Below are 21,049 nucleotides of genomic sequence, written 5' to 3'. Positions count from 1 at the left end.
TTTGTTGTATTACAGGTTCTGGCTTGTCAAGAGAATTTTCCTTTCAATATGAATTTTTCATTAACCTCTAAAGACTGTTGGTATTAAATAAAGCTGCTTCTAAACTGTAGCCAAAAGGTGCTGCCTCTGATACTAAGATTAACTTTTCCTTAATCCACACCATGTTTCTCTTCCCCAGTTTTTGCATACCTGTCTTCATGCCTCTTGAGACCATTATCAACTCTTCCATTTGTTTTCTCTTTTATTTCCTGTGTAGATTCCAGTCAAGTTTGGTTTAAGGCACATGAATACAAACTTAAGGTCAGAGCAGAAAGCTAGGCTGGGTCTACTCTTATTTTTTCTTCATTCTAGTAAATGACTTTAATCAATTTAATAATATTCCTCAGTATATCTGTCTTGCAATTTTTGCTGGAGAGCCACACCTTAAAATAAAGAATTTTTAAAAGAGAAAGAAAAAAAAAGTCTATAAAGTTAACCAAGATACATATCAAAAAAGTCTGACATTACTTCTGATGTTTTATCTTAATCTCTGTGAAATAGTTACTGAAAAACAATCTGCACAGTGTTTACATACTATAAGCAAAAAGAACAATAAAAAAGAACCCAAACTCTGAATTACTTCATAAATATATGCTGGTCCCAGAGAGCTAATGAAAAATACTTTCTTCGTTTTAACACAAAAAAGGTAAATCACAGGGGCAAAATGATGCATATATATTTTTTGTCAGAAGTCATCATTATATTGGCTTTTCCTTGACTATTTTTCCTTTGTTTTAAGAAAGAAATTTTAGCTATAGGAGTTAGGACAATATTTTAAGAAATATATATCAAACAAAATAGTTTATTAAGATTTTTTTTTAAGTTCATCATGAGAAAAAGTTAGGAGAGGGGAATCAAGAAAAGAAGAAAAAAAAGTTATATTTGTAAATACAGAAGCCTAGGGGAAAACCTATATGTTTATTATACACATACAGATATGCATATATGTTACTCTGGGCAATGCAGAGTATAAATCATAATCCCAACTCCAAGGAGCTTACAGTCTAGTTCACTAGAAGAGAGAAAAGTGTGTGTGGGTACACACATACACACACACATACACAAGCAACATAAGGCCCCATTTGTTAAGTGCTAAGTGAGTAGTATGATAATTTTAAAAAGGAAAGAAATTACTCTAGGTCTTGGAGAAGATAAGAATTATACTGGTTTCTTATAAACAGAAAAGGAGTAGGGATAAAATTCAGATTGGAGAAATAGAGTAAACAGAGGTATGGAGCCAGGAATTGCAAGATAAATTCAGCATGAATCAATTTAAGCTGTGTGCTTTTTTGTGCTATTTTGTGAGAAAGATGATCATTTATGTTAACAGTCCAGTGAGATTATCACATCAAGAAATGGGTTTAAGGGGGCTGCTAGGTGGCGCAGTGGATAGAGCACCAGCCCTGAATTCAGGAGGACCCGAGTTCAAAAGTGGTCTCAGACACTTAACACTTCCTAGCTGTGTGACCCTGGGCAAGTCACTTAACCCAGCCTCAGAAAAAGAAAAAAAAAGAAAAGAAAAGAAATGGGTTTATTCAATTTTCTGATTATTGTGCTTATCTTTCTTCTTAGCTCGGTCCATCACAGATGACTGGGATAAACCTGGGAATCCAGTACTTTAAATAATTCCAGGAAGGAATGAGGACTGGTGCCTTACATTAGTTTCAACCTGACTCTAGCAGGAAAACATTCATTAGATATCCTCTTCCCCATCTCTGCTGAAGGCTGGGATGATGTTTGTTATTAAATTTCATGGAGTTTGTTGGTTGTTTTTCCTTCCTCCCCAAAGGGAGCAGGAAAAGGTCTGGGAAGAGTTCAAGATTGACATTTAGTGATAGAGAGCAGGTAAACACAGTCTATCACTTATTTCTCAGTAGCTTTAGCCTTGAGTGCCATTGCTACCTGTTTGTTGATGTGTCTAGATAAATCACCATCTCTTGGAATGAAAAATTAAAGGTTTTGAAATAGGGGACTGGGTGGGCAGGAAAACAGGATGGATCACAAGAGCTTTGGAAAGATAAGGATTTTGCCAATTTTCTTATTTTGTTATTTAACAGCAGTGATAGGTTAATTATAATGGTGCAGGGAGATATTTAGTAGAAGGTTATTTTGATAATGTTAACAGTCCCAAATTTACTTTCTTTTGTAAGTTGGGTGTTTAGAATTTCCTTTCACAGAAACAATGTTTTACTCAATAAAAAGAAATAGAAAAAAAAAAGAAAGAAAGTTAAAATAGTGATTAGATCCCCAGGCTAGTCAACAAGTCTGTTTAACCTTTATTGTATCTAAGATAACCTATAGTACTATGGAGCCTAAATATTACCTATGTAATATTATTTATGGAAAGATATATTTATACTTCTGGACAATGAAACCAGAAGATGATTCAAAATAATTTGATTCTCATCATTCTTTTTCTTCCAAGGGACTGCTTTTGTCACTTCCCTTTGCATCTGACTTACCACTGAACAAAAGAAAATACTGAATCTTTGATTCTCCTGTGTCTAAAGGGTACACAAAGTCCTTCTGAGACAAAAGTCAAGAAAAAGTTATCAATTCATTTCTTTAACACTCATGTAGTGAGTTCCATATGTGAAAGACACAGAACATGATATCCTGGGAGCACAGAGGAGAGACTAAGGGCTTTTGCTTTTATGCAACAAGAAGGAAATACGGCATTAAAATGTTGCCTTTCAAACCCTTGTATTTTTTTCCTTAAAACCATATAAGTATGGAGAAGATGCATACATGTTGTTACAATTCAAGAACTATTTAAATACTGTGTAATCATTTATTGAAGGAATTGTTGATGTTTAGCTTGGAAAAGACTTTGAGAGACTTAACAATTAATGATCAAGTATTTGAACAGCAATCATGGAGAAGAGGGTTTTTTTTTTTGTTCCATATGGTCCCAGACAATAATACTAGGGTGGCACTTAACAAAGATCAAATTTAAGTTTCATGTAAAGAAAAGATTTCTAAATACTTCGAGGTATATATAGGCAAAATTAAATGCTTTAGGAGATACGAGGGTCCCTCTCATTGTAAGACTGTGAAGCAAGGCATCTTTATTAAGAGGTTATCACTGTGCCCCGTGCTCCAGATCCGAAAGCAAGTAAATATCCAATCTTTACCCTCAAGGTGCTTACATTCTAATGGAGGAAAATAATGCACAAAATGGAGCTAAAAGGGGGAGGGTAAAGTGGTCTCCCTAGAGGGTTTGACAGTGGGGGTCATAAAGATATGGTGTTGTTAACTAAAAAGTGAGAAGCATAAAAGCAAAATCTGCATGACCACTATGGGGTGTGATTTTGTAGGGACTTTTTGTTCCAGAATCGGTCTTTACCTACTCTGAGATTTTGTGATTTGTACCTTGTTGAAAGGTACCAAGTAGCCTAGCAAGTGTTATGGTTATTAAGAATGATGTTGTGATGTTAGGAAAACATTTCTCTTTTTAAATTTTAAGAAATTTTATTCAATAAGAACAAGCTTTCCTCCAAAATGTTAGTGCAATTTTAAGCTAATAATAATAATAATAGCTTTTCTGTACTGCCTACCCTATGCCAGGCACTTTGCTAAGCCCTTTACAATTATCTCATTTGACTCTTACAACAACCCTGAGAGATAGATGATATTATTCCCATTTTACAGATGAGGCAACAGTGCTTTGCCCAGGATTTCACTACTAGTAAATATCTAAGATCACATTTGAACTCAGATCTTCTTGACTCTAGGTCTGGTCCATTGTGCCATCGAGCTATTTTATCTGCTAATTCCACTTGGCACATGTTAGATCAAAAGGTATTTTTCTGAATTAAAGCTTAAAACTGCCAGGAGAATTTTGAGATATTGAGACATTGATTACCCTATAGCACAGAGACATTATGCTAGGCACTGAGGGAGATTCAAAAGAAACATTTGTTCTCAATCTGAATCTGACCTTTTCACTTGTTGGCTTCCAATTTAGTTGGTGTGATGTGAAAAATATGTGTGATGGTTAATTGAATCTAAATATTCCTGTTATTTAGTTTTTATAACACAGTTATGATACAGTAACACATGAGGTTGGCACAGTGGATCTGCAAGTATTCTGTACCTTGTTGGCATTTCTACATGGTTACCTTCTTTGTACTTTTAGAATTCTGATATTACCAGTTTTCCTAGGAGTGTTCATTGTTGAAAAATCAATTTAAGTCATAGAGATAAATTTTTTTATAACCACTATCTAGTACCTTTGACAATAGATTCCTAGAATAATGAGATAGATTGGTAGACAGATGAAAGGGATTGGATAATCTCAAGGGATGTAACAGCTTGGTTCTATTGAAATACCTACTCTCCATAAGGATGTACACCTTTCTAGAAACCAGAATGCTTATAGCGGCCATAGCCTATCTTTCTTTAGAGGGAGCTAGGCAACACAGTGGATAGAGTCCTGATCTTGGAGTCAAAGTCCTGAATTCAAATTCAGCCTCAGTTACTAGCTGTGAAACTTGAATCAGTCATTTAATCTCTGCTCAGTTTCCCCAGCTGAAAATTGGGATAATAAAAGAACCTGCATTCCTGTTGTGAGGGTCAATGGAAGCAATATCCTGGCATGTAGTAGGCTCTTAATAAAATAGTTGTTCTCTTCTCCCTTGAGAAATGTGACCAAATTTTTATATGCCAACTCTTCTTTTCCCTACAACTTCTGCCACTCTCCAGTTTTCCTAAGATGACAGTATCGTGGATTTGAAACTAGAAAACACTTTGTAGGCCATTGTATTCAATTCTCATTTTGCAGTTGAGGAAATGAAACTGAGAAGGATTAAGTGGATTTGCTAGGGCCACAGAAACTAGTGTCTAAAACCAGGTTTTCTTAAATCCAAACCCGGCACTCTGTCCACTCTTAGCTGTGCCCTTGATGTTGTATCACATGTTCATTATAACATATATTTTATACCAAGATATAGATTAAAAGTTAATATTATTTTTAGTGATTACTTTAGGTTGGCTAATCATAAGAGGAAGGCACTTCAATCTCAACACTCCAGATCCCATTATAGGATAGTATTTCTGTCAAGATTTTCCATATATTCTTAACTACTAAGAGAAGCAATACAACAGTACAATGTTGTCCAAAGAACATTTCCTGGAGGGCCCCAGTTTACTAGACTATTTCCATCCAATTACAACTCAGATCGATGAACTTGTGATTCTAATGGTTTCTTATGTGTGTTCCTTTTATTTGTATCTATGGTAAAAACTCTGTTCTTTGCTAATTGGTTATCAGAAGAGTGTCTGGGGTAACAGTTTATTTATACTTTTGAATCCTCAGTCTAGGAAGTGATCTGTGATGATCTTTGGGTCAAATTTAGGAACTAGCTAGATATTTATGAAATTACAAAAAATACCATTTGTTAATCTTGTCTCTAGGTTTCACCATCCTTCATACTGTTTAATAAAGGAATTGGGGGGGGGGCTTACCTTCATTAATATCTCAAAGTTCCTAATTGTTTTTTCCCAGAATACCTTCTCACTATTTTTTTGCTCTTTACAATAATTTCTCCAGGACATATTTGTTAAAATGCCTTTCTGTAGGGCAGCTATGTGGCATAGTGAATAGAGCACTGGCTCTGGGGTCAGGGGGACCTGAGTTCAAATGTGGTCCCAGATACTTAATATTTCCTGGTTGTGTGACCCTGGGCAAGTCACTTAATCCCAATTGCCTCATGCCCCCATTTCCAAAAATGCCTTTTCGTATTAGTAATAGAGGCTTACTTTAACAAACATTTTTGGAGACCTTAGCAAGAATCATGCTAGATTCCACCCTAGGCAATGTTGACCTTAGAGCTTCCTGCTGAACCCAGGCAACAAAGAAAATAATTCAGTCTTTCACCTCTGCAATAAGAGCTAAATCTATGACTCTCACAGGAAAAAAAAAAAAAAAAAAACTAATGGAAGCCATTTCTTGGAATTTGCCTAGAATGTTAGAAGTGTAGAAGAAAATACTTTTAAAGTAATGTACAATCTTTCTGGCAGTTTTTCCTTGTCCTGCTACATTTATAATGTGCTGATTGAAATTTAAAAGGGACTCAGGAAACCACTAAGTTAGCAACTTACAGTTAAGAAATAATAAATGCCTTATTTATTACCTACATTCACTATTGACGCCAAAAATAACCAGCTAGAGTTATTGTCTTCTTTGTAATGCAACAGATATAAACATATATTCAGTAGTTGCTTAGTTGCTTCCCTATGCCAACAGTAGTGGTAAGGATGCAAATTTTGAGTATATGAATATATTATAACTAGAGAATGGCCCTGCTACTGCTCCCTTAAATGAGGTTATGAGGAGGGGGAATGCAAGTGGTAAATTCATTTTAAGATATCAATGGATAGCTTGCTGTTGGTGAGGTAGGGAGAACCTGCCAGGGATAGAAGTACTTTGTAAAAGGCCACGATAAATAAATAGTGAGCTTTGTAAAATCTGAATGAAAAGGTGGATCCAAAGGTTGTGTTAGCCTAATCTCAAAGCAATTCAGAGAACTTTTTAAATATAGAAATATTTAAATTGTTGAAAAACTCATGCATTCTGCTTGAAGGCAAGATCAAAGGGAGAAGCCCTTATGTGTTCTTCATGACCACTTCTAAACACAAAATGCACATCACTTCCCTTCAACACTCCAGACATCAGTCATACTGGTTAGAGTGGCTGCCAGCCATCACAAGGTAGAATTCTCAACAGGCTTCTTTTTCCTTCCTTTCTCTTCCTCCTTCACTAAAAGAGCCTTATTAGTTTATCTTGTCAACATTAGAGATCCTGTTAAATATTTTTCAGAAGAAAAATAAGACTTAATTTTTTCATGGAGATAGCTTAATAACCCTTTGTGGTTCATCTGTTGTTGTATACACTGTAATGATTGGAGGTTTACAATAATAAACACCAAAAGCTCAAATTGTTGGAAATAGACCAACCTTTACATTGCTAATGTTAGTTTCTACTGACCAGAAATACTGTTCAGAACTGATTTACTGTTGTTATACACATGGTTTTGTGTCCACTGCCATACATCTCTGTCCACTGCCAAAGAGATTATAAGGTCTATAAAGGAGGTATGCCATTTTAAGTGCAGGACAGAGGCACTTATAAATGTTTTTTGATTGATTGCAGAAGGAATATATGAGAGCTGAGTCTACTAGGTTCCACGGAGTCATTCTCTTACTCAGGTCTAAGTGTCTCACACTTGCCTCCACCAATCCACAAGTACTTCCCTAAAGCTGCTGGTGGAGACAGAAATATCATTGCTTTCAGGCAAACAGTACAAAAATTAATTTATACCCATTTTTACCTTATTGCTATTGTCTAACACTTGATTAAAAAAACTTCTGAAACCTGTTAACATACCATACCTTCACACTGTATAGAAAATGAAATAACATTTTCCTTCAGAATCCTTTTTGTTAGCAGAATATCTAATCTTTTTAACCTGTTAAAGCCTCTATACTCATATTTAGTAGAGACCACCTGGGATTCTTGGTTGATATGATCTATTTGATTTTTTATTTAAAATATATATCACTGATGAGAATTTAAAAATGGAAAAACAAATTGGATCACATCTATCCAGAATCCCATACTCCATTCATACTGAATGGTTAGTTAGTGTTATCTCTAGATCCTTTAACTAGCTAAAAACAGTCTCTTAACAAACAGGATCTTGAAGGAAATTGTTATTTATTTTTGAAGTGGGTAGCATATATCTATATCATGATCACATGCAGATACAATATAATATTAATTTAAATGTATACACACGTCTTACATATAACCTCTCACATTAAGCCTCTTCTCAGATATAGTTGGCTCTGTGGTCTTTTGGCTCCCGCTGCTGCTAAAGAGAGCAATTTTTCAAGTTTATACCAAATGTCGCCCTATTTCATTTCCAAATATAATCTCCTAGAGAGTAGGTTCACTCTCTCTATTTCCAATCTCTAAAGTTAATTCATGAATTTATATTCCTTTCTCCTTCTCGCTCTCCTAAATTAAGAGATGTAATTACTAGTCGCGCTTGCTACAAAGGAATAAAGCACTGAGGGAGAAAAGGCTGATAGTGCTGGATGCCTTAAGCAGCCTTCACTTTCCTTTTCTTTCCTTCCTCTCCAAGAAGTCTGTTTATGAAGCAGGTATTATCTCTTTAAAAAAAAATCATTTAGAAGGCCTCTTAAATGTAGGTGAGTCCTCAAACAGCACATTTCTTCTCTTAATAAGAAAGCTGAAAGCAACAAATTACAAAATTATTTCTTTGCCTATTAATAATGATCTGCAAACTCCCTCAGCAGTAGAGTATGAAGCTTTTTGGAAAATTCTGCTTAGGCAACAATCTGATTATTATTATTCCTACAAATAAGCTTCTAAGTAAATAATTATAAAGGTGTTCATAAAGAATCATTCTTCAATTGAACTGGTCCATCAGTAAGAAAGAAGAAAATGAAGGCAATGTCCAATGTTTTGCATAAAAGAGAGAATCCTGTGTGGCCTAACTTTAGGATCTAGAGTGTGTTGTGTTAGACAAGGTAAACAATCTTGATGAGACTGATTTCCCTACCTTAAATACCTAAGTTACAAAGCCTAATAAGTTCAATATAAAGTTTATTTAATCTTTATGTCTACTCTGAAGACAAATTTGACAAAATAAATAGCTAAAAGGTGATAGCAAGTAAACATTTTCATAGAGATTTTCTTCTTCCTGAATGAGATACACAATATATTTTAGAATTATGGTCATGTGGATAGACCCGGGAAAGGTAAATGCAGAAAAGAACTAAGGCTTCTCCTTTGGCACATCCTGAATTGCTTTCAGAAGTAATCTCTCTCCATATTCTCAAAGCACAACAATTGCCAAAGCATTATTTTCTGTGTGTTCAATAAATAGCAAGATTGATTGCATAGGCATGCTTATCCTAGAGTGTCAAAGCTTAACATAGCTTTTTGCATATGGTAATCAGTTTATAAATGATTAATGTAATTGAGTTAACATGGTATAATAGAAAGAGCACTAAACGGGGAGCCAGAAAATTTGGATTTATCCCTTATTTATATATTGGGATACTGCAATTCATAATTCCCAACACAGTATTGTTATAATAAAAAAAATTTTTAACTACAAAGTGTTAATACTACACAATATTTATTATCATCTATATATTTTTCTATGTTCTCCGTAGTGACAAGGTAGTAGTGCCTCTACACTATTGTTGCATAAACTATCAGTCAGTAAGCATTAAGTACCTATATATGCCAGGCACAGGGAAGATAAATATACAAAGATAGTATAATGAATGACAGAACAGTTATATTGAGGGAGATGACTAAAACTGTAGCTTCTCAAACATGTAGCAGTAGCTCATGAATTACTAAAAGAGCATCTAGTTGTCTTCCTCTCTGATACAAGTCTAATCCCATCAGTCTTTCCTTGAATGGCCAAAAATAAGAGACAAAAACTTCTTAGCTATGGGGGAAGTGATGAGTGATAGATGAATAGTGAAACTTGCAACCTCCAAGAGATTATCATATGGTGATGAATCTGAACATTAATGGCAGCATAGTTATCTGTCTTTGGACCAGTCATTGAGCCTGGTCAAAAATGACAAGATTGAAATAATGTTAAACATAATAATCTCAGTTATAATAACCAATTATTACTTGGCCTTTGGAATGAGTCTATAAAATAGCTAAGATCCAACTATAGAATCAAAGGGCCCAACATAAGCACTATTCACATAAACTCAAACAAAATGTTAATAAAAAAGCATCAAACAATTGTCATGCAGATGTGTTTACAAAAATAGAGTGGATTGTCATTCCATCAGAATTATAGAAACCTCATCCTTAAGGAGACTGGATCTGTTGCTCAGTTATCACCATAAGATTGTCCCCATTAACTACCCTCTCCATCCAACTCATTCCCTTCTTTGTCATTTTAAAAATAAATTTATTTTAGATCCATTCATAATCTATTTCTACTACTACCTCATATTCCAATGAATAAAACAAAATTAAAAACAAAACCATTATTATGAACATATATAACCCAACAAAATAAATTCTCATATTGATCATGCTCAAATGTGTGTTTCTACATTTTAAGTTTAAATTAATTTAATTCATATTAAATTAAATTAAATTCCTTTCTGGAAGGAGATGAGTACCATTTTTCAGATTTAGACTTCTGGATTCTTAGTTGGTCATTGCATTAATTAGAATTTCAAAGATATTTTTCTGTATAATGTTGTCATTAAATAAGTTGTTCTAGTTCTTTTCACTTTATTTGGTATAACTTTGTAGAAATCTCATTGTCCTATGAAATGATTCATTCAGTTCTTATGGCATAGTATATTATTTTCTTACATCTATATAATTTTTGGTTACTCCACAAAAAAGTTCTTATAAATATTATTGGTATTAGAGATCCTTTCTTCTCTTCTTTGATTTCTTTATGGTATAGCCCTAGTAATGGTATAGCTGGGTCAAAGAATATACACAGTTTAGAAACTTGTTTTCCAAACTGGCTGGATCATTTAGTTCACAGTTCCATCAACATTTTCCCAATGTTCTTGTTTTTCTTATAATTCCACCAATATTTATTATTTTCTCTTCCTCCTCCTCCTTTTCCTCCTCCTCCTCCTTCCTTCTTCCTTCTTTCTTCTTCTCTAATGTTAGTCTGATGGATAGAGCCACAAAGTTGTTTTAATTTGCATTTTCCTAATTATTAATTATTTATGAGAGGTATTTTTTCACATGGTTGTTTAAAAATATATATTATTCCCTATCATTTGACCATTTATCTATTGTGGAATGGTTCTTAGTTTTGTGAATTTGAATCAATTCTTTATCTTATATGTGACACCCTTATTAGTATAACTTATTTATATTTTTTTCATTAGATTTTTTTGGTGCATAAATTTTAAAAGTTTTACTTAACTTTGGTTAAGTAAATCTTTCATTTTATCTTGTGCAATCTACTCTATTGCTTGTTTAGTCATGAATTCTTCTATTTATAGGAGGGTAATTGAAAGGAACTGAAAGGTAATTGGTTTCCTTGTTCTTCTAATCTTCTAATTCTTCTAAATCTTCTAATCTGTTTTGGATGTGACTTTTTATATCTAGGTAACTTGGAGTTTATCTTGATGTTTTATGTCTCTTGATGTTTTATGAGGTTTTAGTCTCAATCTAAATTCTGTCATTTTTCCTAGCAGCTATTGTTAATTAATAGCTCAGAGCGCTATTGGATTACAGAAACATACTACCTACCAAATACATAGAAAGATAATTTCCCATAACAAGAATTATATGCTCTGTTTATAAACCAAGAGGTCAGCTATCTCCATATTTACAAATATAAATCTCAAAATCTCTTTGAGAATTCAGTAAATAATTCATACCAGAACTAGAGCATCATCACAAACAAACCTTTTCCCCTACAGTTGCCTAGATATGTTGTCAGATATGACACTGACCCATTAAAATTCAAGAATAGTTTTCCAATCATTACTATGCTAAATATTCATTAACTCCAAACTACTTGTAATGAAAACTTCTCAAAATATAGAGACTTCATATAATAATCATGGGGACAGAACGAAGAACTTCCTGTTAATTTATCTCAATGATTTGTTAGTCAGATTATAGGAAATAAGCTTACATTTCATTATTTCTATTCAAATATAAAAAGTTAACCCCTTATCCACCTACACAATTGTAGACTAAATATCAAATATAAAAGAATAGTAGAATAGTGACTCTCAGTCCTCCTCAGTCTGACTTCCAATGTCCATAATATGAGAAGAATAAGAAACAGTAGCTCACATTTTTATGACATTCCTATGACACAGTTGATTAACTCAAAATGTGACTATATTAAATGATAAAATTGACATCATTTTTCTTCCAGTCTAGGTGGAATGTGAAGACAGTTATTTCCTTAGTCTTCCAAGAGTTACTTACATATAAAAGTGTAAGGCCTGGTAGCTACATAAAAAAAGGAATTAATTTTGTCACTGGCATTTTAAAGAAGGAGAACACCTCAGATTTGTCATGTCAGCTTTGATATCTCCTAGTTTTTAGAATCTTTGTTTTCCTATATTTAGCAATGTGATTTCTTGCTCACCCAAAGAAAGGTGAATTAAATATTTTCTTCAGGATCCCATAGTTCAGAATTCAGGATATTTATCCAGAACTCTTTATGAACTTGGCACTTTTTTACTAGGGTGTGGACTAGAAGTAATCACCAGCATCTTAACTTATCTAATTTCCTTGGTATTTTCTCTCTTAGCTGGACATAGAGCTGAAAATCCTGAAGTCTCAGACTGGTACAGTGGATCAGAGTTTCTTTGTGTCCAATGAGGAGTTGAATGCCCTCAGGTGAGTACTAGAAGGCCCCCATGAGGACAAGAGGAAATGTTTCTAGACTATTTGTTCTAAGCATTTACATCATTCTAGGAAAATTGTTTCTGTATCTGTGCTTATATGCCCTCATCCCTAAATTTAAGACAGTTTTTCCACAAACACTTGTTTCCCCTTGGCTTTACTCTTCTATTTACATAATTTAGTTTACTATTAACACTTAAAACCTAAATAATTCTTTTCCTTTCCCTTATTTGATTATAATCTATCATCATTTCACCTCTCTCTCTACATTATAATCCCTAAAAAGTGAAATGCCTTTCGATCAAGTCCCTAACTGTCCCTGCTGTAATGGACAGAACCCTGGACTTTGAGTCAGGAAGATCTAACTTTTAATCTGGCCTCAGACATTTACTAGTTGTTCGACTCTGGCCAAGTTTTTGTTGCCTCAAATTTTCTAAACTATAAAATGGGGATAATAACAGCACCTACCTCCCAAGATTGCTGTGAGCACAGTTTAATAAATGCTTGTTTCCTTTCTTTAACATTGCTGATTATTCTGTTGTCATGAATAATCTCTTTTCTAGATTTCACGGTTCCCTTCTTACCTTTATGATTTTTCTTTTTTAGTCATTTTTGTTGGATATTCCTCTAGGTCATGTCTAACAAATGTCGATCTCTGTCCTCTTTTCTCTTTTATTTTTTTACTAGCATACTTAGTGATCTTATCAACTTCCATGGATTAAGTTATCTCTATGAAGATGATTTCCCAGAAAGATTTATCCAATCTTAACCTCTTATGTCCTAGAGTCTTGAATCACCAACTGCCTAATAAACATTTCAAACTATATATCTTGTAGGCATCTTTCATATGTATTTTTTCTGTACAGAAGTTTCCATCTCTTTTTTTCATGTCCAAGATTTGTTACTTGGTATTTATTTTCGTTGAGCAGCATTTACTGCCTATTAGCTATTGCAGAAGGAGCTGAATTTCTTTGTTTTCCAAGACTGCATGTTTGTGTGCACATAAAGGCTCAACAGGAAATCTGTTTTAGCAAGAGTGTTTGGAATTCTTTCATTAAAGCTCTGTTTTTCTCCTTGTAAAATAATATATTGTTAGGATTCTTACAAGGTACTTATGCACTTAGTTCACACCTTTAAAGGAGTTTACACCTTTAAAGGAGTTCACTCATTGGTCCACACATTAGACTCACACCTTTAGAGAGCATATAAAAGCCCACACTATGGGAGGAGGAGTCAGGATTTCATTCCCATTTCAACCTTCGTGCTGGCTGGAGACTTTGGATTCAGAAGGAGCTAGAGACTGAAGCTGGCTGGAGACATTATGACAAGAGTTCATTGGGGAACCAAGGAGAGAGAGATAGGCCTCTATAAAAGCTAACCAGACCACAGGAAAAGATTCAAGACTTTGAAGGACACAATATAGGATCTGGACTTTAACTCCTGGCTACATTTTGGGGTTATTGAACTGAAACTGAAGCCTAGGCTGCCTCCAGAAGCCCCCAAGAGACCTGCTCCCAGAGAAGGATTACAATTTAGAGAAAGAGAACATTACAATATATCATCTTGCAGGGAAAATTTTTCTTGCCTTTATTTTTTTGAATATTATATTCCAAGGTTTTCTTTCCTTTAAAGTTTTTGCTATAAATTCTTGGGTAATCCTGACTTGTTTTTTTCTTGGTACTTTGCTTTCTTGTTTATAACATTTTTCTCTTCTAACTGGAAGTTAAGAATTTGTACTGTGACATTCCTGGGAATTTTTATTTTGTGGTTTATTTCAAAAGATCACCATTAAATTCATTCTACTTTTACTTTGCCCCTTGTATTCTAGCAAATCTGGGCAGCTTTCATTTATGACTTTTTAAAATAAATTGGGAGCTAGATGGCACAACAAATAGAGTACTGGGTACGGAGTCAAGATAATGCATCTTTCTTTATGAGTTCAATCTCACCTCAGACTCTTACTAACTGTGTGGCACTAGGACACTAGGGACCATATTTAAAATATTTTGCTTCAATTTTCTCATCTTCAAAATGTACCAGAGAAGAAAATGGCCACTCATTTTAGTATTTTTGCCAAGAAAAACAAAGAGAGGAAGCGTTGGACACGAGTTAGTAATAACCTAAGAACTATGAATGGCCTTTTTTTCCCCTTAGCAAATCTTAGCTTATCTATCATCTGTTTTTAAGACATTGTTTTGTATAATAGATACTTTACATTCCCTTCCCTTCCCTTTTTTTTTTGTTCTAATATTTCTCATTGTCTCATGAAATCATTGATTTTTTTTTAACCTTTTTAAAAAAAACCTTTTTTCTCCTTCCAGTTATTTCTTCCAGAGCTATCATTTCACTTATTTCATTTTTTTAGATTTTTGTATTATTGCTTCCAGGCACTCTTTCAAATTTTGTGACCAAGTTTTTTTTTTTTTTTTTCCTCATTTGTTCTTGTATTTAGTGTTTCCTCCTCATTCCATAATTCTTGATTTGCAACTTTGTGCTAGATCCTAGCTCAGCCTCCTGATTCGCTCTTCATTGGTGTAGTCAGATCCTCCTAGATCCTTATCTTGATTTCCTTTCTTCTTACCATTCATTCCTATCTCTACTTATATATCTATGTTTATTTGTGCTGGTAGGTTTCTGAGTCTCTTTTTATGATCTGTAGTCACAGAAGAATGATTGGTTCTTCCTTTGACTAAGTCCTGCCTCTAGCTTCCACTCTCCTTGGGACATTCTAATCAAGCCATTTCTGTCAGATTTCACTTTCTGACCCTCATCTGAGGTCCATCTCTGAGCCCATCCTAATCAGGGTGTTGTTTTAGACTTGGTTACTAGAGCTCTTGTTGGCTATCCTGGTGAACTGACTTCTAGTGTTTTCAGCATTATCCCAGGCTGTTTTTTTGTGCAGTTCTACTTTAGGTAAAATAGCTTACTGATGTTTCTCCTGGGATTTCTTGGTTCTTATTCAATCTGGTGCCTACTTTAAGTTATTGCTAGAATATATGTGGGAGAGCCAGCTTCCTCTATATTAATTCATACAGTCATCTTAACCTGACATCAAGGACCTTCTTATTATTGAGTTCCTTATTTGGTGTGTGTGTATAATACACACACACAACACATATGTAAATATATGTATTATATATATATAAATTATGTATACAATATGCATACATATGTATATATAATATATGCACATATAATATGTAGTATGTATTTATATCTATAAAATTATCGGTGGGATTTCTGAGGGTGTAGTATTTGGATATGTTAATCACTTTTTTAGCATAATTCCAAATTGGTTTCTATAATGGATGGACCTTTTCACAAAGCATTAGTGTTCCTCTCTTTCTACAACCCCCTTATGGTGACTAGTCTCACCTTTTATCATTTTTGCCATTTTGCTGGATGCAAAATGAAATCTCAAAGGCGTTTTCGTTTTCATTTATCTCATTGTTAATGATTGGCAGACAGTCTCTCAGAATATTTTTAATAGTTTATTATTTTTTGAGAGCTGTTAATCACCTTTGCTTATTAATTAGGGAATGGCTTTATGCTTTATTGAATCATAGATTTTTGAGATTAAAAGGGGCTTTAGATATCACTTAGTCCAAGCTCATTTTACAAATAAGAAAACCGAGGCCTGTAGGAGAAAAATAACTTGTTTAAGGTCACAGAAGAAATTATTTTTAAAGATGAAACTAAAACGTAGGTTCTTCCCCCCCCCCCCCCAGCCTAGAGGTAGCCAAGCTCTTAGAAATAATTTCTTGAAATGTTGAAATGAGAGAGAGAGAGAGAGAGAGAGAGAGAGAGAGAGAGAGAGAGAGAGAGAGAAGAAAAAAAAAGAGAAGAGAAGAGAAAAGAGAGAGAGAGAGAGAGAAAAGAGAAAGAGAGAGAGAGAGAGAGAGAGAGAGAGAGAGAGAGAGAGAGAGAGAGAGAGAGAAGAGGCATCTATTCTATAGTAGTTCAAGTAAGAGAATATTGTATGTAGGGTAGAAAGGAAGTAGTTTTCTTGATGTTGGAACAGTTCAGTCTTTGAATGAGCTGTACTTTTTATCCTCCTTCACTTTCTTTATACCATCATCTCTCCCAAAAGTAAACCTATCCCACTCATTGTTCCTTCGACATTTCCTTCATTTCCTGCTTTATTTTTGTGGAAAAGAAGGATATAGTCTAGTCTCTACTAGATATCAACTTCATTCTTCTTTGGCTTATCTTTTCTGTGGAAGCTATTGGGTAATGCAGTGGATAAAGCATTAGACCTAGAGTCAAGAGTTCAAATTTTGCCTCATACAGTTAGGAAGCATCTGAGGCAGATATGGGATCAAAGCTTTTGCCTTTTGTGTCCAGAACATTTCTCAGCTTTTTCAGCCCCTCACAAACAAAGTGTTACTGAAAATGCTATTATAATTATTGTGGATACTCTTATAGCTTTTTACTGCAATGGAATTAGAAGCCTTAAAATCAACTTCTCTAAATACTAAATATTCCCTTCTTGTTTCCTACCTAAGTAGATAAAGGGTTGAAGAAGAAATTCTGGTAAATTTAGCACATGGTAATGAAATACCTTAACTTGACCTTAACAGCATGATGCAAACTCTTGTTCTTATATAGCTCTTTCAGTAACTGTGATTGTACTTGTGCTTTGCAAATGGAACTTAAAACTTTTAAAATTTTCTGTTATGGATTTATTTTAACAAGATTTCAACCTTGTTTTCTTCCTCTTCTTTCCATGTGGAAGTTTTACGTGACTTTTAAAAAAGCCTTCGTATAAGTTCCCCTTAGACAAATCTTTGGGCAACATAGCTAAGTTAAAAATACAGATCTGCTCTTTTCAGTGATTAATACCTGATTGCCAGCAAAATAATTACAATTTAGTTTGATTTATTCTTCAACAAATATGAGCCCAGTAAGGCCAAGTAGTTGTATAGAGTAACAAATTTTTTAATGCTTAAATATACTCATCTATTACACATAGAAATGCATATTCATATGTATTTGGATTCAGAGATATACATATGTATATTTAAAAGTTTTGTTAAAACTTTTTCAAAGGACTCAAAGCCACAGCTGTGGAAGAAGAGTCTTAGTGTTTAATTAATAGAAATTCAGGTCAACATTTGTTTAACTTGTTTTGCTGAGAAAATGCTGGTGTGTCATCTCTAGGCAATATCAGCATTTCCGCTTTGGCAGCTGGTCAGAGAAGGGGGCACAAGGAAAATGCTGAATGTGTTTAACTTGAGTTGTGATTAGGCAGAAAATAGAAATTATTCAATCTGTTTCATTGGAACTTAAGTTGATTCCTGCTAAAATCCAGATGGAATCTTGCCTTTAGAATTCAGCATTGTTTTCTTGAACCCTCTTATTATTTCCCCGTTTTTCTATAGCTGAAGTTCATAAAGCTGGAGAAAATTACAAAATTGGGCTTACTAGCTATATTACAAACTTATGTAATGTAATCTCTGGGCTCTCACTATGGGAAGGCGATTGTTTTACACCTTGTTAATTCATTTTCTCACTTACCACAGCAGCCCATTTCAGGTCTCCTCACCTATCTCGACTTCCACCCTATTAGCATAAAATCAAGCCAAACTGAAGTTGTTCTGAGAGCTTACTCTGGTACTTTGCTTCTTCTTGTCTCACATCACCTTGATGCCTTCTGCCACTTTCAAAGTGCAAACACTTCCCATTCATGAATTTCTCTATTACTGTTGAGGACGCCATCATCCTGCCAGGCAACCAAGCTTCATGCATGGCATTCTTTTATAAATGTTTTCTGAATTGAATTAAACTGAGACTTGGTGTCATCCTTGATTACTCATTTTTCTTTAACACAATCTTCCCACTCTCTCATGGCAAAGGCCATCAATTTTACCTCTGTAGTATCTCCCAGATATCCCCCCTCTCTCTTCTGATAGCACAACCATTTTGGTTCAGACCCTCAGGTCGCCCCAGACTATATGCCTATCCTGCTGCAGGTTGATCTCCCTGCCTGGATTCTCTCTGCCCTCCAGTTCATCTTCCACTCAGCTGTCAAAATTGATCATCCTAAAGCATGTATCGAACAATGTACCATCACCTTACTCCCAGTCAGTAAACTCCTGTGGCTCCTTGTTACATCCAGCTGTTCACAACTTGCTTCCTGCTTTTCCAGCCTTTTTACATCTTACCCTCTCTGCTCCGGCACCTCTCTATATATTCTTCAGAACAGACACTGGCCTCCTAGCCCTTCCTTGAAGAATTCTCTCTCCAGATTCCGGGGATTTTCACTAGTTGCTCCCCATGCCTGATGTACTCTGTATTGGTTTCTGCCTGATGACTTCATTCAGGTCCCAGCCAAATTTCCATTTTCTGTCAGAAGCCTTTCTTGATCTTCCTTAATGTTAATACCTACTCTCTGATGATCATTTCCAATATATCCTGTATAGAGCTTGTTTGAATATATTATTTGCATGTTATCCTCCCTATTGTAATGAAGTTCTCAAGATTAGGGGTGATCTTTTGTCTTTCTTTGTATTTCTTACAATCATTACAGTGTCCAGCACTTGGTATAGATGCTTAGATAATTCTTATTGACTGACTGACCACAGTTGGTTGGTGGTTGGTTAGTTGTTGGCCTTTGTGTTTGAAAAAGACCAAAATGACATTACTATATTCATGTTAAGGTAGAGTGTAACTGACTATGACTAATTAGTCAATACAAGCCCTCAAAGTCTACCACAGGTTGGGCACAAATGGTCCACATGAATATTTGGAGTGGAGATGTTTCTAAATGTGAAACTTCTTATTTCTTTTGAGCTAATGAAATTCTGCTTTTCTTATGGAGTACATTGCCTTCTTTGATGGTAGGTGTGCTTTGTTGGGGTTGTCCTATGCCATTGTCTCCAAGGTTTAACAATCAATTCAAAGAAGCTTTGAGTTATGTGACTACCTTGCTATTATTTCCTTACCTACTATTGAAAAAGTTCTGTCTGGAAAAGTTGGGCCCAGGAAATGAAGGGATGAAAGAATTCTTCAGAATTCCACATCCTTGAATTTGAATTTTTAAAAATGCCCTATATGAATTGTTTATTAGTTTCTAATCAATCCTTAGAAAAAAATGCATTGCTCTTTTCCCATCCTGTTTTATCTTGTTACATTAGTATTGTAGAATCATTTTAACTATGGGCTTCTCATTACAAATTTCCTTTGATTTTCTTTATATTATGCATTTCTAAATGGTCCATGCCATAGTTCTAGAGTATTCCAATTGCATTCAGTATGACTTTTCTTATCATTTCAGTCTAACCCTTCCAGTTAGCTCACATTTCACAATTATGAGGTAGAATTGGCTATCCCAGATATATTAGGTGGTACAAAATATCCTTTGCCCTTCATGCTACAGTTGAGTATTGATCTGCCACTAGGGATCAGATATTTAGGAAGTCTCTTTAGACACCAGACTATTTTTTAGGGAGGGGGGGGAGGAGATTATTTTTGCTTTTTGTTTAATTTTTGTACTTTACGTTCCTGTTTCAAGCTCATTTCTAAAACCATACCAGCATACAAACATATGCTAGTCACTACAAAAATCTAAGCTATCCATTTTAATTCCCTCTAATTAGGATTCATATTCAGAGAGGAAGACAAAGACAGAGAGAACAAAGAGAGAAGAGAGACCCACCCATTTATATGTGCCCTTTTATTCCCTATACCTTCTTTTTCTGATCAATCTCATTTTCTCTTTTTATTCATTGTGCTTTGATTGTTGCTACCTACAGGAATTATAGACTTTTAAAACACCATAATGATAATGTCAAAGTATTTCTTTATAACAAATAAATAAGTTTTCCAAGGCAAAAAACTTTACTAAAAACTTAAGTGGCAACGACTGAAAGACCTTCTCAACTGGAACAAATCTGAACTCTTTCATTTCTCCTGTCAAGTAGCAACTCCAGTAAATCCTAAATGTTGTCTGTGGATTTAGCAAATGGTTAGAGTTACAGTAATTCAAAGAAAAAATGCATCTCCTTGCCAATGCCTATTAGTCACACTTGTTGGAAATCTCCCTGCTCAGCTCAGAACATAGTTATGCTGCCATTTGGATCCTTCGATGGATCTCTTTTCCCTTCCTATTGAGAAGCACTCCACAATGCCATCTTCCAGATTTGGATGAGATGGGACTTTAAAGGGGATAGGGGCAGTAGGGCTTTGTGCTGCCAGGGGAGATAAAGATGCTTCTAGCTCTAGAGGCCCAGCATGCTTTGCAGATGCCACACCTGTTTGGAACACCTGCACTTCTGCCAATGTGTAATAATAAACAGCTCAAGTATAAAAAGACCAATTTCCAACCAGGAAGGACAAATTGATGTGACTCAGTGAAGGAATAAAAGAACGAACCTTATTTAAGAAACATGAAAGGATCTTTATATGTTAAACCTGCTATCCAGGACTTTCTCTGGGTCATTTTAACTTCTGGCTAGGTAGAAAATACTCTATATTGTTCTCAGGGATAGTGTCAAGATTTTTGAGTTTTCAGTCCTTTGTTTAAAAAAATGTGTCATGTTTCAAAACCATCTTATCTGTCTTCAACAGTAGTAATATATTGACTTATCCAAATAAATGATA

The 21,049-nt window shown here is 34.7% G+C and overlaps 1 protein-coding gene across 4 annotated transcripts in view; it reads left to right on the top strand.

The window, feature by feature from the left end:
• Window positions 1-21,049, top strand: part of MAD1L1 (mitotic arrest deficient 1 like 1) — an 862,777-nt gene that overhangs the window by 468,966 nt on the left and 372,762 nt on the right. For all 4 annotated transcript variants that reach the window (XM_074281152.1, XM_074281151.1, XM_074281153.1 and 1 more), the window contains one exon: window positions 12,354-12,442. In XM_074281152.1, coding sequence (XP_074137253.1) covers window positions 12,354-12,442 — 89 coding nt within the window. The remainder of the gene's footprint in view (window positions 1-12,353; window positions 12,443-21,049) is intronic.

This window comes from Sminthopsis crassicaudata, chromosome 1 (genome assembly GCF_048593235.1).
Source record: "Sminthopsis crassicaudata isolate SCR6 chromosome 1, ASM4859323v1, whole genome shotgun sequence".
NCBI lineage: Eukaryota > Metazoa > Chordata > Mammalia > Dasyuromorphia > Dasyuridae > Sminthopsis > Sminthopsis crassicaudata.
This window is presented reverse-complemented; position numbering and strand designations above follow the sequence as displayed.